Consider the following 18149-nt stretch of genomic DNA (forward strand, 5'->3'; position numbering starts at 1 on the left):
AGTCAAGTAGTCTGCCACTGTGTACTCTCTGTTTAGGGCCAAATAGCATTCTAGGTTGCTGAGTTTTTTTGTTGATTCTTTTCAATGTGTCAAGTAATTATATTTTTGTTTTCTCATGATTTGGTTGGGTCTAATTGTGTTGCTGTCCTGGGGCTCTCTCTCTCTCTCTCTCTCTCTCTCTCAGGAGGATGGGGTGTATGTGGCTGGTGACGGTGTATGTGATGTGTGTGTGCCTTTGGGGTCAGAGCTGGTCAGACAGGACCAACCAGGCCTCTCCCGTCCACCTGCAGTTTGGCAATGGAGCCTCAGGTAAGACTGACTGGCAAAACTGGCCAAACTCTAAATAACATTCAGGATCGCAGCGTTTGGCAGCATTCAGATCTTTACAGCATTCTGCAATGTAACACACAACATAGAGCAGCCTATTCCATCCATTGTGGCCTAGCGAGTGACATCATCATCACACAGACCAGACTGAGCACCCCATTCCCTACATAGTGCACTACTTTTGAGCAGAGCCCTATGGGGTCTATGGGCCCTGGTCAAAAGTGGTTCACTATATAGGGAAGATTGGGTGCCATTCGGGACACAGATAGGAAGTGGTTCTGTGGTTGGTTTTGTTTTGCAGACTGCTGGGAACATGAGGTTGACTCCGGTTTGGGTTAAAGGTTGTCATGTGCTACATGAATTTGCATGCAACAAGTCTCAACTCCAGCCTGCCTTCTCCTTCCAGTATTGTGTGGAGTCATGAGTTAGTATGGTGCTCTGTGTTGGTATATGAACAATCATGTCCACTGCACTCATTTTTGTTCTTAATTTGACCATTTCTAAATCACTTTTAGGTGAGTGGAACCTATTGTTTGTATATCTAACTACTGCCTCACTGGTTTCACTTACCAACAAAAAAATACTTTCTACGAACGGAGCTGGGAGAGTGCAATGATTTTCTACTAAAACAAGATCCTTTGAACGTAGCCCTGCCTACTACCTGCTTACTTCCTGCCTATAGGCCCCTCAGATCTGTGAGAGACTGACCTGTTTGGGTGCATTCAGGATGACCAAACTGTTTCTGGACTGTTGTGGATGGGATGGCATAGTTGATGTATGACATGTACAGTTGAAAACCCAGCTAGCACTTAACACTAAAAGTTACATTTAATTTCAATTTTGGTAATGTTCTAGGAATGTTCTCCAACTGGTTTGACATTGGGAAGGTTCTCAAATAGTTCAGAGAACATTAAGAAACAACGTTCTTGTCACGATAGTCGTAAAGGAGAGTAGACCAAGGCGCAGCGTGTGAAATGAACATGACTTTATTTAGTTAAAGTATCTAAATAACAAACAAAACACGATACGTAAAGTCCAACGGTTACACTGACCGACTAAGGAACAAAAACCCACAACCCCAAGGTGAAAACACACAGTATAAATATGGCTCCCAATCAGAGATAACGAGCCGACAGCTGACACTCGTTACCTCCGATTGGGAGTCATTGACCAAACATCGAAATAAACCCAACAGAAATACAAACATAGAAAATGAACACATAGAATGCACACACCCTGGCTCAACATAATGAGTCCCAGAACCAGGGTGTGACAGTACCCCCCCCTAAAGGCGCGGACTGCGACCGCGCCTCAAAACCCCCAAACAGGGGAGGGCTGGGCGGGCATACCTCCTCGGTGGCGGTTCTGGCTCCGGCCTATACCACCACCCTCCGATACACCCCCCACAGTACCCCTGGTCCTGTCTAGCCCCGCTGGCCGGCGCCGGACTGACGACACGCGCCCCTGGCTTGGTGCGTGGAACAGGAATGGACCTTACCAGGCTGACGACTCGCGCCCCTGGCTTAGTGCGAGTGGCAGGAACAGGCCGGACCGGGCTGGCGACGCGCACCGTAGACTTGGTGCGGGTGGCAGGAACAGGCCGGACCGGGCTGGCGACGCGCACCGTAGGTTTGGTGCGAGTGGCAGGAACAGGCCGGGTCGGGCTGGCGACGCACACCGTAGACTTGGTGCGGGTGGCAGGAACAGGCCGGACCGGGCTGGCGACGCGCACCGTAGGTTTGGTGCGAGTGGCAGGAACAGGCCGGGTCGGGCTGGCGACGCACACCGTAGACTTGGTGCGGGTGGCAGGAACAGGCCGGACCGGGCTGGCGACGCGCACCGTAGGTTTGGTGCGAGTGGCAGGAACAGGCCGGGTCGGGCTGGCGACGCGCACCGTAGACTTGGTGCGGGTGGCAGGAACAGGCCGGACCGGGCTGGCGACGCGCACCGTAGACTTGGTGCGGGGAGCAGGACTGGGCCGGACAGGGCTGTCGACGCACACCGTAGACTTGGTGCGTAGAGCAGGAACAGGCCGGGCAGGGCTGTCGACGCACACCGTAGCCTTGGTGCGGGGAGCAGGAACAGGTCGGGCAGGGCTGTCGACGCACACCGTAGACTTGGTGCGTAGAGCAGGAACAGGCCGGGCAGGGCTGTCGACGCACACCGTAGACTTGGTGCGGGTGGCAGGAACAGGCCGGACCGGGCTGTGGAGACGGATAGGAGGCCTGGAGTGAACAGCGGCCACCACCCGTCCTGGCTGAATGCCTACCCTCACACACTCTGTGTGAGGCATCCGCACAGGACGTACAGGGCGGTGTACCCCTGGCCTGGTGGCCTCCTGGATACTCCCCCTTTTCTCCTCCGTCAGCCCCGTCGTCCATGCCGTGTGCCCCCCCCTAAAAATTTTCTGGGGTTGACTCACGACCGTCCGACGACGACCCTGATCACGCCGTAGCTCCTCTCTACGGCGCGCCTCCACCGTCTCCCTCCATGGCCGGCGATCCCTCCCGGCAAGGATTTCCTCCCAGGTCCAGGACCCCTGCCCGTCCAAGATCTGCTCCCACGTCCAGGCTGCCTGCTCCTGGACACGCTGCTTGGTCTTGGTATGGTGGGTTTTTCTGTCACGATCGTCGTAAAGGAGAGTAGACCAAGGCGCAGCGTGTGAAATGAACATGACTTTATTTAGTTAAAGTATCTAAATAACAAACAAAACACGATACGTAAAGTCCAACGGTTACACTGACCGACTAAGGAACAAAAACCCACAACCCCAAGGTGAAAACACACAGTATAAATATGGCTCCCAATCAGAGATAACGAGCCGACAGCTGACACTCGTTACCTCCGATTGGGAGTCATTGACCAAACATCGAAATAAACCCAACAGAAATACAAACATAGAAAATGAACACATAGAATGCACACACCCTGGCTCAACATAATGAGTCCCAGAACCAGGGTGTGACAGTACCCCCCCCTAAAGGCGCGGACTGCGACCGCGCCTCAAAACCCCCAAACAGGGGAGGGCTGGGCGGGCATACCTCCTCGGTGGCGGTTCTGGCTCCGGCCTATACCACCACCCTCCGATACACCCCCCACAGTACCCCTGGTCCTGTCTAGCCCCGCTGGCCGGCGCCGGACTGACGACACGCGCCCCTGGCTTGGTGCGTGGAACAGGAATGGACCTTACCAGGCTGACGACTCGCGCCCCTGGCTTAGTGCGAGTGGCAGGAACAGGCCGGACCGGGCTGGCGACGCGCACCGTAGACTTGGTGCGGGTGGCAGGAACAGGCCGGACCGGGCTGGCGACGCGCACCGTAGGTTTGGTGCGAGTGGCAGGAACAGGCTGGGTCGGGCTGGCGACGCACACCGTAGACTTGGTGCGGGTGGCAGGAACAGGCCGGACCGGGCTGGCGACGCGCACCGTAGGTTTGGTGCGAGTGGCAGGAACAGGCCGGGTCGGGCTGGCGACGCACACCGTAGACTTGGTGCGGGTGGCAGGAACAGGCCGGACCGGGCTGGCGACGCGCACCGTAGGTTTGGTGCGAGTGGCAGGAACAGGCCGGGTCGGGCTGGCGACGCGCACCGTAGACTTGGTGCGGGTGGCAGGAACAGGCCGGACCGGGCTGGCGACGCGCACCGTAGACTTGGTGCGGGGAGCAGGACTGGGCCGGACAGGGCTGTCGACGCACACCGTAGACTTGGTGCGTAGAGCAGGAACAGGCCGGGCAGGGCTGTCGACGCACACCGTAGCCTTGGTGCGGGGAGCAGGAACAGGTCGGGCAGGGCTGTCGACGCACACCGTAGACTTGGTGCGTAGAGCAGGAACAGGCCGGGCAGGGCTGTCGACGCACACCGTAGACTTGGTGCGGGTGGCAGGAACAGGCCGGACCGGGCTGTGGAGACGGATAGGAGGCCTGGAGTGAACAGCGGCCACCACCCGTCCTGGCTGAATGCCTACCCTCACACACTCTGTGTGAGGCATCCGCACAGGACGTACAGGGCGGTGTACCCCTGGCCTGGTGGCCTCCTGGATACTCCCCCTTTTCTCCTCCGTCAGCCCCGTCGTCCATGCCGTGTGCCCCCCCCTAAAAAATTTCTGGGGTTGACTCACGACCGTCCGACGACGACCCTGATCACGCCGTAGCTCCTCTCTACGGCGCGCCTCCACCGTCTCCCTCCATGGCCGGCGATCCCTCCCGGCAAGGATTTCCTCCCAGGTCCAGGACCCCTGCCCGTCCAAGATCTGCTCCCACGTCCAGGCTGCCTGCTCCTGGACACGCTGCTTGGTCTTGGTATGGTGGGTTTTTCTGTCACGATCGTCGTAAAGGAGAGTAGACCAAGGCGCAGCGTGTGAAATGAACATGACTTTATTTAGTTAAAGTATCTAAATAACAAACAAAACACGATACGTAAAGTCCAACGGTTACACTGACCGACTAAGGAACAAAAACCCACAACCCCAAGGTGAAAACACACAGTATAAATATGGCTCCCAATCAGAGATAACGAGCCGACAGCTGACACTCGTTACCTCCGATTGGGAGTCATTGACCAAACATCGAAATAAACCCAACAGAAATACAAACATAGAAAATGAACACATAGAATGCACACACCCTGGCTCAACATAATGAGTCCCAGAACCAGGGTGTGACAGTTCTTCTGTGGGAATTTCCAAATAAGGTTTCCTACAGGTTTCCTCATGGTTCTATTTACTGTCATGTTCTCAAATTGTTCAAAGAACTTTAAGAAAACTTTCAATCAAAACCACAAGAAAACGTAAGTAATGTTCAGAGAACATTCTAAGAATGTTATTTAAAAACATATACAGTTGAAGTCGGAAGTTTACATACACTTAGGTGTGAGTCATTAAAACTTGTTTTTCAACCATTCCACACATTTCTTGTTAACAAACTATAGTTTTGGCAAGTCGGTTAGGACATCTACAGTACTTTGTGCATGACACAAGTAATTTTTCCAACAATTGTTTACAGACAGATTATTTCACTTATAATTCACTGGATCACAATTCCAGTGGGGCAGAAGTTTACATACACTAAGTTGACTGTGCCTTTAAACAGCTTGGAAAATTCCAGAAAATGATGTCATGGCTTTAGAAGCTTCTGATAGGCTAATTGACATAATTTGAGTCAAGGCCTACCTTCAAACTCAGTGCCTCTTTGCTTGACATCATGGGAAAATCAAAAGAAATCAGCCAAAAAAATGGTAGACCTCCACAAGTCTGGTTCATCCTTGGGAGCAATTTCCAAATGCCTGAAGGTACCACATTCATCTGTACAAACAATAGTACGCAAATATAAACACCATGGGACCACGCAGCCGTCATACCGCTCAGGAAGGAGACGCGTTCTGTCTCCTAGAGATGAACGTACTTTGGTGCGAAAAGTGCAAATCAATCCCAGAACAACAGCAAAGGACCTTGTGAAGATGCTGGAGGAAACAGGTACAAAAGTATCTATATCCACAGTAAAACAAGTCCTATATCGACATAACCTGAAAGGCCGCTCAGCAAGGAAGAAGCCACTGCTCCAAAACCGGCATAAAAAAGCCAGACTACGGTTTGCAACTGCACATGGGGACAAAGATCGTACTTTTTGGAGAAATGTCCTCTGGTCTGATGAAAGAAAAATAGAACTGTTTGGCCATAATGACCATCGTTATGTTTGGAGGAAAAAGGAGATGACTTGCAAGCCGAAGAACACCATCCCAACCGTGAAGCACGGGGGTGGCAGCATCATGCTGTGGGGGTGCTTTGCTGCAGGAGGGACTGGTGCACGTCACAAAATAGATGGCATCATGAGGAAGGAATATTTTGTGGATATATTGAAGCAACATCTCAAGACATCAGTCAGGAAGTTAAAGCTTGGTCGCAAATGGGTCTTCAAATGGACAATGACCCCAAGCATACTTCTAAAGTTGTGTCAAAATGGCTTAAGGACAACAAAGTCAAGGTATTGGCATGGCCATCACAAAGCCCTGACCTCAATCCTACAGAAAATGTGTGGGCAGAACTGAAAAAGCGTGTGCGAGCAAGGAGTACTTTTCACGCCCTGACTCAGGGGACGCTTATATGTTGAGTCAGGGTGTGTATATTCCTTGTTGTGCTTGTTCTATGTATGAGGATCTAGTATGTCTAGTTCTATGTTGGCCGGTGTGGTTCCCAATCAGAGGCAGCTGTCGCTTGTTGTCTCTGATTGGGGACCATACATAAGCAGCCTATTGGCACTGTCTAGTTGTGGGATCTTGTTCCTTGTAAGGTATGGTGTGTGTGCTACCTTGGACTTCACGTTTCGTTTCGCTTATTGTTTTGTTGAGTGTTTATTAAGTTAAATAAACATGTACGTATATCACGCTGCGCCTTGGTCTGACCCGTCATTCAACGAACGTGACAGTACTACAAACCTGACTCAGTTACACCAGCCCTGTCAGGAGGAATGGGCCAAAATTCACCCAACTTATTGTGGGAAGCTTGTGGAAGGCTAAATTGAACTGCATTGCCCCCTAGCGGTCATACGCAGGACCGTATCTGAATTGTGAATTCACGTCATTTTGTGATTTTTTTTCTTATCGTTTAAATGATACAAATTGCAGTTTAAACATTAAGAAATGTTTTACATTTTCACATCCCTAGAGGTGATATGATCCTTAACTAGCCTTTCAAAGCACTTCATGATGACAGAAGTGAGTGCTACGGGGCGATAGTCATTTCTTTCAGTTACCTTTGCTTTCTTGAGTACAGGAACAATGGTAGACATCTTGAAGCAAGTGGGGACAACAGACTGGGATAGGGAGAGATTACAGTAAATATGTCCGTAAACACTCCAGCCAGCTAGTCTGCACATACTCTGAGGACACAGCTTGGGATGCCGTCTGGGCCGACAGCCTTGCGAGGGTTAACACGCTTGAAGATCGGCCACGGAGATCAGAAGCACACAGTCCTCGTGAGTGGCGGATCAGTGTTGTTTTCCTCGAAGCGGGCGAAGAAGGTGTTTAGCTTGTCCGGGAGTGAGGCATCGGTGTCGACGACGTGGCTGGTTTTCCCTTTATAAACCTTTATAATGATTGTCTGGAGTCGCTGCCACTTATGTCTCGAATTGCGACTCCACTTTGTCCCTGTACTGTCGTTTTGCCTCTTTGATAGCCTTACGGAGGCCATAGCTGGTCTGTTTGTATACGTCAATGTTCCCAGTCACCTTGCCTTGGTTAAATGCGGTGGTTTGTGCTTTAAGTTTTGTGCGAATGCTGCCATCTATCCACATTTTTGGGGTTTGGAAAAGTTCTAATCGTCACAGTAGAAACAACATCCACTATGCACTTCCTGATGAACCCAGTTACTGAGACAGTGCATTCAGAAAGTATTCAGACCCCTTGACTTTTTCTACATTTTGTTACGTTACAGCCTTATTCTAAAATTGATTTAATAGGAATTTTTCCTCATCAATCTACACACAATACCCCATAATGATAAAGCAAAAACAGGTTTTATCTATTTTTTCACTTTCAGTTTCACTCACTTAGCTAGCAAATGCAGCTAGCTAGTTTAGCCTACTCAAACAACCTGCTCAAATAGAGGGATGCTATGTTAGCTAGCTGGCTATGACTATCCAACACAACATTGGAACTCTTCCAAGTCAAGGTAAGCTTTTGGTTTGAGAAATTTATTGCCACCGGGGCCTGCCGGTGTAATTACTAAACTGCTTACTGACTGTACACTGTAACGTTACTAATGTGTTAGTTCTATTAGTTATGTTGACTATGATGTAACTTTAGCTAATATGGTGACAATGAAGTAGGCCGTGTGTAGCGGTTATGATATGGTTTGGAAAGTTTTTTTTGCCTGGTCACATACAGCTGATGTGTTGTGCATTGAAGTCCACAAGCGAAGGGTCAAGGTGAGAGGAGGAGAGCGCATAAATGCGAGAAGGAATACAACGTGGCTGTTATGAAAGTGAACTGTGTTTACACGTGATCAGGGGTGTATTCATTCCACTGTAAAGAAGACCAACGACTCTCCACTCTTCCTCATCATTAGTATCTGTCAGTCTGTGGCTGGTCAAGTTTTTTAGGGTGTCTTCTGCTTCTCAAATTTCAGAGTGTGCGTGTGCGCATGTACAGTGGGGAGAACAAGTATTTGATACACTGCCGATTTTGCAGGTTTTCCTACTTACAAAGCATGTAGAGGTCTGTAATTGTTATCATAGGTACACTTCAACTGTGAGAGACAGAATCTATTAATTAATGCAAATTAATTACTTTAAAATCATACAATGTGATTTTCTGGATTTTTGTTTTAGATTCCGTCTCTCACAGTTGAAGTGTACCTATGATAAACATTACAGACCTCTACATGCTTTGTAAGTAGGAAAACCTGCAAAATCGGCAGTGTATCAAATACTTGTTCTCCCCACTGTACGTGTGTGTGCATGCATGTGTTTGTGTGCTGTGTGTGTGTTTGTGCGTGCTGTGTGTTTGTGTGTGTGTGTGTGTGCGTGCGTCTGTGCGTGGGTCTGCCGTGCGTGCCTGTATCTAGCTAAGCTGTAGCGATAGTGTGGGAGGCTGTGTGTCTCTCACCACCACAGTTTCCTGGTTTCTGACATGTGGTGACGCTACAACAGGAAGTTCTGTGAGACTGAAATAGACTCCACTCTACCATGATGGAGGAGTGGGTGATGGGAAAGGAAAGATGTGATGACAACTGTCTGAAGTGTTATGGGGTGTGTCCCAAATGGCACCCTATTCCATTTACAGTGCACTACTTTTGACCAGAGCCCAGTACCATATTCCCTTTATAGTGCACTACTTTTGACCAGAGCCCAGTACCATATTCCCTTTATAGTGCACTACTTTTGACCAGAGCCCAGTACCATATTCCCTTTATAGTGCACTACTTTTGACCAGAGCCCTATGGGGTCCAGTATTGTACCATAAAGGGAATAGGTTGCCGTTTGGGACACAGCCAAGATTTATGTTGGTTTAAACAGGAGGCTGGTGAAGGAGGACTGCTCAGAGTAAAAGCTTGAATGGAACGGTATAAAACTTGGAAACCAAGTTCATCTTTTGTTGTTTCACACTAAATGATAAGGGTTTGGTTAGGCATTAGAGCATCTTCCCCTGAGAATACACTGCATAGTGAAACACTCACTCTCCTCCTTCTCCCACTTCCCCTCTTTCCGTCTCTCACTCCCTCGCATCTCTCTCTCTCTCTCTCTCTCTCTCTCTCCCCCCCCCTCCCCCATCTCATATCATATTCATACAGACTAACTAATTCCATTTGGCCTTCCTGTGGCCTAAGTTAGCAGAGCAGCCAGCTGCTGACAGCTGTAGCTGAGTACAGTACAGTATGGGAAACAGCATGGTTGACTTCACTGCCTCATACCGACCACCCACAACAGAGGAGAGAGAGATAGAGAGGGATAAGAGAGAGAAAAAGAGAGAGGGCGAGAGAAAGCAAGAGTTTTGTTTTGGATTTTATTTCATTTTTAAATTGAACACACATTTTGCAGATTATTTATTAGATCTTTAGGATCTTTTGTCTGTGCATTCTTTTCAGTGATGGTCATGTTGCTTTGCTTGTAAGGATTGCACACAGTGCTGCCTACCCTCGCTGGCACTGACTCCCTATTTAACTCTCCTTAGCATTGGCGTCTCGGGGGTTGTTGGCATTAGGCATAATAATAATATAATAATAATACAATATTTTTTTTTAATAGCGCTTTTCATTACAAAGAGAATCAAAACAAGAACAAAAACAAATGTAGGGTTCTGGCAGTGGCAGGTCTTGACTTGGCGGTGGTCTTCCACAGCTGATAGGCCAGGGTGTTGAGGCAGTTTAGAAAGGAAGTAGTAGTGGAGGTGGTACAGGGAAGGAGAAGCTTCAGGTGTATAAACTGGCGCGGAGCTCACAGGCATATGACTCTTCCCCCCTATAGGGTCCTTAAGGTATGTATGACAGAGACAAAACTGCTAGGCTATTAATAACAACAGCTGGGTTTCCATCATTAAAGTTACATTCAGAGAAAATCGTATCCTAACGCATTAGTCTACTGTTCAGATATGATGAGGATATTGTTCATCTGTACACAGCTGCATCCACTCACATACTGAGAGAGTAAAAGAGAGAGAGAGAGAGAGAGAGAGAGAGAGAGAGTGCGAAAGAGGCATAGAGATAGGAGACTAGGAGAGAGAGGCGTAAGGACAGAGAAAGAAAGTCGGGGAGAAGGAGAGAGTCAAATAGAGAGAGCAAAGAGAGGCATAGAGAGGGAAGAAAGAGAGAAAGGCAGAGAGAGAGAGCCATAGAGAGACTTAAAACATTCCTGCAGTTGGAATGCATAACAACCTTCCTTTAGTATTTTTAGGTTAGTTAGGTAACTGTGACCACAGAGAACTGATTGGGATAGATACTGTCATTAGATTAGCCAAGTTATTACTGACCCACTGTGGATGCCTCCCAAATGGCACTCTATTCCCTTTATAGTGCACTACTTTGACCAGGGCCCATAGGCGTCTGGTTAAAACTAGTGCACTATATACGAAATAGGGTGCCATTTGGGACACACATGTGTCATTAGACTATATGTGTACTGTCTTTTCAAAGTTACTTTCTATTAAAGGCTCTCTCCCTTTCATCTCTTGATCTCAACATTTAATTCAAACTGCTTTATTGGCTATTTGGCATGATGTTTTTAGTACAAAGACTACCTCCATGCCCCCTCCTTATTGTTCCTTTTCTCTCTATCGCCACATATTCTTCCCTCTCCTTCTCTCTCATCTGCTGTAGCTCTCCCGTCCTAAGGGACACTGCTGACATCTGTAGCCCACACAGACCATATTTTCTGTGGGTAGAGGAGGGCCTAACCCAGCCTCTCTCTTGCCCTCTACTGGGGGTGCATCCCAAAAATCACCCTATTCCCTATGGGCCCTGGTCAAAAGTAGTTCAGTCTAGTACATGAACAACAAAGATGGAATGCAACAAAAACGGCATCGATAATGTTTCCACACTATGAGGTCGAAATAAAGCTGATAATGCCCTTTTTGTGTAAGAGCTGTTTGAAAAAAACGCCTGGAACTTCAGCCTATTCGGGTGGGATGGAGTTCTTCGCCGCGATCTGATTATAATGGAACAATGATCGTTCATCTTGTATTTGCAAATTCATCTTGCATTTGATGTACCCTCCTATGCTAGAACGAGAAAGAGGCTGCCCAAGGCTACTAGCTAGCTAGCTAACATTAGTGTGGATATTTGAATAATAAAAGGTGATTGCAATTGAGCCCATAGGTTGAACAGCAAGCGTTAGGAATGTGCATTATGGGGGGTTCTACTAAGCTATATGGAATTGTTTTAAGAAGGTCATACCAAGGATCATTTTGCTATTTGATTTAGAATGTAAAACCCCTTGAAGCATCCCCCAAAAATATGTACAAAATATTTGATTAAAATGTTTATTTGGCCATACTAGGCTTTTCACGATACCAACATTTTACAAATGATACGATACCAGGCCAAGTATCACGATCCTGTTCGCCCTGTCCCCCGGATGCTTGTTTACGTTTTCTAAACGTTCTCCAAAAACCTGTCACTGAAATTCACACTTCTACTCAATACAACAAATTGAATTTAACTTCACACTGTTCAATGTATAATAGAATGGCTGATTTGCTCATATTTGCAAAGGCCTACCTGTGATTTGGTTGGAGGAATGGGAGGAAGGAATATACATCAGTGGAGGCTGCTGAAGGGAGGATGGCTCATAATAATGGCTGAAACAGCACAAATGGAATGGCATCAAACACATAGAAACCATGTGTTTGATACCATTCCACTCATTCCGCAACAGCCATTACCACAAGCCCGTCCTTCCAAATTAAGGTGCCACCAACCTCCTGTGATATACATGCATAATGATCTGCATCTCATTGTGTCAGTAAGGGGAAAACACTGCATGAAACCTTCTTTACTCTTCAGTTAACACAGACCAGGGGCGCCACTTTGGTTTTAGAAGTGGTGGGGACATAACCAAGCAGGGGGTCTGGGGTCCTCCCCCAGAATTTCTTTGGGCATCTAAATCACTTTTTCTGCATTTTTACACAATCCAATATGCCCTCTCCATTTAGAACAAAAAATTAGCAAAAATGCCCACAGTCATCAAACTAGGTAAGAGATCATTATTTAAAAATGTTTAAGTGATTAATAAGACTGAACTAGATCAAAGATAATTCAATAATAAATATTATGTTGCACCTTTAACCAATAGCCTAACAAATGACCAACTCTTGAAAAAATACAAAGACTTCGATTGTCTTTATGAAGACATCTTCAATATCAAATTTCAGCCAGACCCACCAGCCAGCCTGAGCCGCATGCACGCCCAACCCCACCAGTCTAGTCAATAATTCAATTCTCTCCCAACACAATTTCCTTCCCAGTTCTCACCTTTAAAAACATTTATTCCCAAGGGAAAGGTTTGGAAACAAAAAACTAAACAAAAAACCCCACATACACCTCAAATATACATTAACACACATAAATAGCAAATCCTCCATATAATCAATATCATAGGACTAATAGCACTGTAGAGCTCTTTTTACTTGCACACAGTATAGCTGGGTTGCCCCGTCCTGTCCCTAGGGGTCCACCACCCTGCAGCGCCCCAACCCAACACACCCCACTCAGCTTTAGGATCTTAGTGAAACATTCATTATTGGTTTCAGGTGTGTTAGGCCAAGGCCAGAATGACAACCCACAGGACGGCAGAGCCCCAGGGCCAGGACTGAGCAGCCCAGCAGCTAGGGATTGCCTAAATAGGTATCTCCCCTGATGTGGGCATGTTTTCAATACGGACTCCTTTAGTCGTTCTGTATAAGGCATCTAGACCTTATGAAAGTTTCCCAGTATACCCTTAATCTTGTAATAAATAAAATGTAGTGATACATAACTTGACATTGTGGGAGGAAAACCAACCTTTAAATTAATGGCAATGCATTTCTTAGCCGCTATAAATGCTTGGTTACACAGTTTATTCAGATAACAGTCTCCAGTATCAACATTTCCAAGCAAACAAAAACAGGGAGAAGGGAGAATCTGTAGACATGCTGAGATAAAAGAACATACTCTTTGCCAGAATTAAGCCAGCCTTCACAAGACAATAACATATGCAAATATGTCCCCTTTTGTGTTTTACACCTCCAGTAGAGGAATGACATTTCTGAGTGCATGTATTTCAGTTAAACTACAGTTCTATGGATGGCCTTAAACTGCAGTAATTTATTTCTGAGATGATATGAACATGACTGGGCATTCAAACATATCTGTATCCATTTATCATCATCAATAGCTTCTACCAGGTCTTCCTCACATTTCTTTTTAACATGTTTTGGGTCATCGGGAAAAGCCTCTTATCATCCCTTGATACAGTTTGGAAATCAACTTTGGAGGTTTGTCAGACTGCCTTAAAATAGCATTTGGCTTGTCCAGTGTTTGCTGCACAGAGAGAATAAAGTGTTGTATCTACAAAAATTCACCTCACCTCCATCACAGACTGGCCTTCCCTGGCTGCCTGACCCTGCTGAGACCCCTATCACCATCTGATCATCCTAAAATGAGGCATGACAAAGAATTACCTTGGTGTACATTTATACATTATATTATCCAAGAATAGAAGCAATGGTTCAGTAATTGAAATGACCATTATTTCCAGATCCCAGACTGTAGCTTTAAGCTTAAGCTGCAATCCTGTAGGTACTGTAGGTCTACCCATCAATTCAAGATGGAACTTTGTATCATTCACTGGTATGTTAATATACTGCTAAATTCACCTGAGCTCTGTAGACTGGTCTTCACCTGGCTGTCTGACCCTGCTGGGACACCTGTCACCATCTGATCCTGCTAAGACATGATGAGCATAGTGTTGTGTACTGACTGCACTAGAGGGCTGCATTCCCGCGGGATGCCTGCGGGACCTGCGGGTCCCACCAGGGATCATTGCGGCACGGTAGGCATTTGTCATGCTGCGGGTGGGAGCGGGCGGTCAGACAGACGACTTTGGGATGAAAATATTTTTGTTGTCCCACAGATTATTTGGAAACGGTCCTCTTTCTGCTTTGTATGCGTTAGCCTACCCATTGAATTAAAAACACATATGTTTTGCATTATTCACACACTCAGAACTCGCTGCTTCAACTTCAGTAGCCTACCTCTCCTCTCCTAGTTGGGCGTGCGAGTTCAAGTACGCCTAGTATGTGTGGTCTCATTAAAATAGAGTAGGCTGCCTACATGGGCGGAGAATCACGTGGCAGTTAACTTGAATGTGAAATTAACTTAAATATGAGTTGAAGTGCAATCAAAAAATGTAATCATCATTGAAAAGGAAAAGGCACAATGCGCACATAGGTTATGCCACTATGGTGAGCGTGCGTTGTGCCTTTTCATTTTCATTAAGTATTGATTAACCATTTATTTGTCTCTGCCTGCAAATCGTCCTTCTAAAAGGTAGGCTATATCCTATAAGACTATGCTAAACGTAGCAAGTGTCGCTGTCATCATTATTGCTGCTTCCAGTTCAGTAGCCATACCTGCGAGATCAGGTGCGTGTGTGGTCTCAATTAAATAGAGTAGGCTATAGCCTATGCATGGGTGGAGAAGCACGGGGCAGTTATCTTTCCAAGGAAATGTACTTCCTAAATAGGCCTATGATTAGGCTATAGCTTACTACATTGCCTAGAAATAGGCCTAAGTATTGATCACCCATATTTGTCCGTCTGAAAATATTCCCACTCCTAAAAGGTAGGCTATAAAAATAGCTCAAGAGAAAGTGCAAGTCTCTCCCACTCTGCTCTCTTCAAACTACATCTAGCATATTGGCTGATATAGCCCAGTAATACAATATAAGGGCCATGTGAGAATCTCTGGTAATCTAACAAGTGAGCTGCGTCAAATACGCCTAAAATAACATTGCGGGACTGCAGTTGGGTTTGGGGGACTGCGGTAGTGTTTGGGGGACTGCAGTTGGGTTTGGGGGACTGCGGTAGGGGGTGGGAGTTAGACAGAAAGCAAGCGGGAGCGGGATGAAGAAATCGGTCCTGCGCAGAAGAATACAATTGAACAATATATTTTATATTTTCTCCAAATGATTTGAGGGAGTGCGCACATGAAGCTATTCTGTGTTGAACGGTTAACAAATAAACAGCTGCTCATATATCCTTAATTTAAAGTTATTTATGTAACTTTAGTTGTGATACAAACGTGGGGCTATATGTTTTGATTTTTAATACATTCTAAGGCTGCATGATTTGAATAAAGTCGCATGAACGGCATGAGCTCTGCTTTGTTTTTTTTGTGCAGGCTGTACACACTTCATCAGTCTCTCATTCACAATTTGACAAGCTCTTGATAATGCCTCAAATTTCCCGGCGGCATCCCCTTTGTGTGGACGTAATGCCCCTTAAAAAAATCCATGCCTTTTGCGGCCAGTGGCCGTTGTGCCCTTTGGCAGAATATAATACTTTGTATTCCCTTCTCCCTGCGTGCTGTGTGCTCCGAAGCACCTCTCACTCACATGGCTCTCTGTCACGTGATCGGGTCTTTCTCACAGGCTACAAGTGAAGACAGACACATCAGGGACGAAACAATATCGAATTCCGAGGCGCATATTGAAGATATTGGAAGAACTGTCCACATTTACTTTTCGTCAGCCAACGAGATGAGTAGGCCTAAGGAACATCAAAAGCACTAGCCTATGTCAATCTACTATCGCCCATTGTACAAAAGTTGACCTATTCTATTCTGTGCGAGAAATAAATATTCCAAACATAGTCTGGGACAGTTGTGGGATGTGATAGATCCCAAATTAATACAACCACTAGCATCCCCCAAAAATTTTTACGCAATGTTGATAAACTATTAGGCTATTTCTTCACATTATAAGTGCAGCAATGTGCACACTGCATTAGGCTATAAGCTTGAATGTTCCATTAGCGGGAAAACACCATTATCAAAAGTGACCGCAAATGCGATTATGCATGTAATGCTTTTAAAGGTGCATTTTTATGGTGGAAATTATCTTCCCCAAATTTTAAACTATTTTTTTTGGTATGCCGGTTAGGCTCTACACCCATTGTAAAGCGGATTAATGTGCTTCATTTTAAGAAGTTATTTGGCCACTTTAGTTGTGATACAAACCTTATCAAAACATACAGGCCTATGGGCTAGGCTACATGAGGTATGGGACTATGATTTGAAAAAGTCTCCAAAGAAAGGTATGCATTGTTTCTTGCCTTACACTGGGCATCATTCACAGGTGATAATATATAATTCACAAGTGATAGGCTAATATTGTCACCCATCAGACTATTCTTGATGTAATCTTGTCTTTACATATACTAAATCATATGTGTGAAATTTGTTTTGATTTAGAATGGACCATTATCATGCACCTGTCTTGAAACAGGGGCAGCGGGAAAATAATACATGTCATCTATGCACTTAAATAGCCAATGGAGGACACTTTTCCCGTGGTTAATTAACATGCCAGCCAGGTAAGCTATACTCCTGTTGTAAAAAGAAGCAATGTACTTAATATTAGGAAAGTTGAGAAATAAATATAGTAGGACTAGCCTATAGAAAGCTGATGGGATCCTCCTCTTTTTAATAGAGGCCATCACTCTGTTTTCTCACACAATTGCATAGCCTATAGAAATGTTGTGCAACATGAGCTCATGGTCTCTCATGAAGTGTTTGATTAGATTTTCGATTACATTTGCATTGATGTCAGAGTGATTAGAGGGACAATAGAGTGCTGAATACCAGGCAAATAGCAAGTTTGGTCGGCTACTAATGACCATCAGCAGCATCAAAGCTTGGAGAAGCCTAATTACCGTGACTAAACGGTCACGTGGAATTTGAATGCCTTCATGACTCGTGACCGCCGGTGTGGCGGTAATACGGTCACCGCACAGTAACAGCCTTAGCGCAGACCTTTACTGTGCACCATGATAGTGAAGGCTTTAACAAGAGCTGTTTTTTACTGTGTCAGTGTGAAAAGTAGGGAATTAGCTATGAAAACTAACAGATCAATAACGTTACATTGCCATACTGACTAATAAAACTCACATTGCACAGAAAAAACGTCAGAATATCAATCTTCAATCATTTGGCCGATGGTTTCATCGTTTGTTTCAGGTCTAGTATGATTGAGGCAAAAACAATAGCTAACAATAGCCAACTTTAGGCCAGCTCTCCTTGCGAAAACTTGCCAAGTTCATTTACTTCTGAAACGGGACAAAACAAAGGCTACACAACATTTCCATACAAATAACAGCTGTTAGATAGTAATAATAGCCACCTCATATCGCTATCTGACAGATAACTAGAGGCTAGAGCTGACCTGGTTGTGGTAGCTACTAGCTAGCATAGCTTATTCATTCACCTCAGTCGAGAGGCATGAAACACTAGCGTTACATGTCAGTTATAATACTAGCTCAGCATTGCGAATAAACACTAGTTTTGTTTTTTTCTGTTAAGTTAAGCAGCAGTTACCTTGCCAGCTACATCAGTCAACTAAAGAGTAGCCAGTTTCTGCTCTGCTTCCTTTTACAACTCGGTGGAAGAGCGCAACACATACACACTGAACTATGCTCAACTCTCCCATGCTGGTCCAGCCAGCCTTCCAGAAGCTTTGCCTTCGCACAGCCTGTCAGCCCGCTCTGTGGTGTCTGCGTGGTCCTAAATCCAACCGGCTAAACACTCCAAACAGCCTACCCAACCGCTCGGAGGCGTCCGCATGGTCCTATAGCACACCGTTGCC

At 46.0% G+C, this 18149-nt stretch overlaps 1 protein-coding gene across 1 annotated transcript in view; it reads left to right on the plus strand.

Annotated features, from left to right (window-relative positions):
• The window catches only part of LOC311142576 (stromal interaction molecule 1-like), an 82762-nt gene that overhangs the window by 13164 nt on the left and 51449 nt on the right, over positions 1-18149 (plus strand). Inside the window, exon 2 of the mRNA XM_084178252.1 lies at positions 185-309. Coding sequence (XP_084034378.1) covers positions 189-309 — 121 coding nt within the window. The 5' untranslated portion in view covers positions 185-188. The remainder of the gene's footprint in view (positions 1-184; positions 310-18149) is intronic.

Source organism: Coregonus lavaretus, assembly GCF_964263955.1.
Source record: "Coregonus lavaretus genome assembly, chromosome: 15".
Classification (NCBI taxonomy): Eukaryota; Metazoa; Chordata; class Actinopteri; order Salmoniformes; family Salmonidae; genus Coregonus; species Coregonus lavaretus.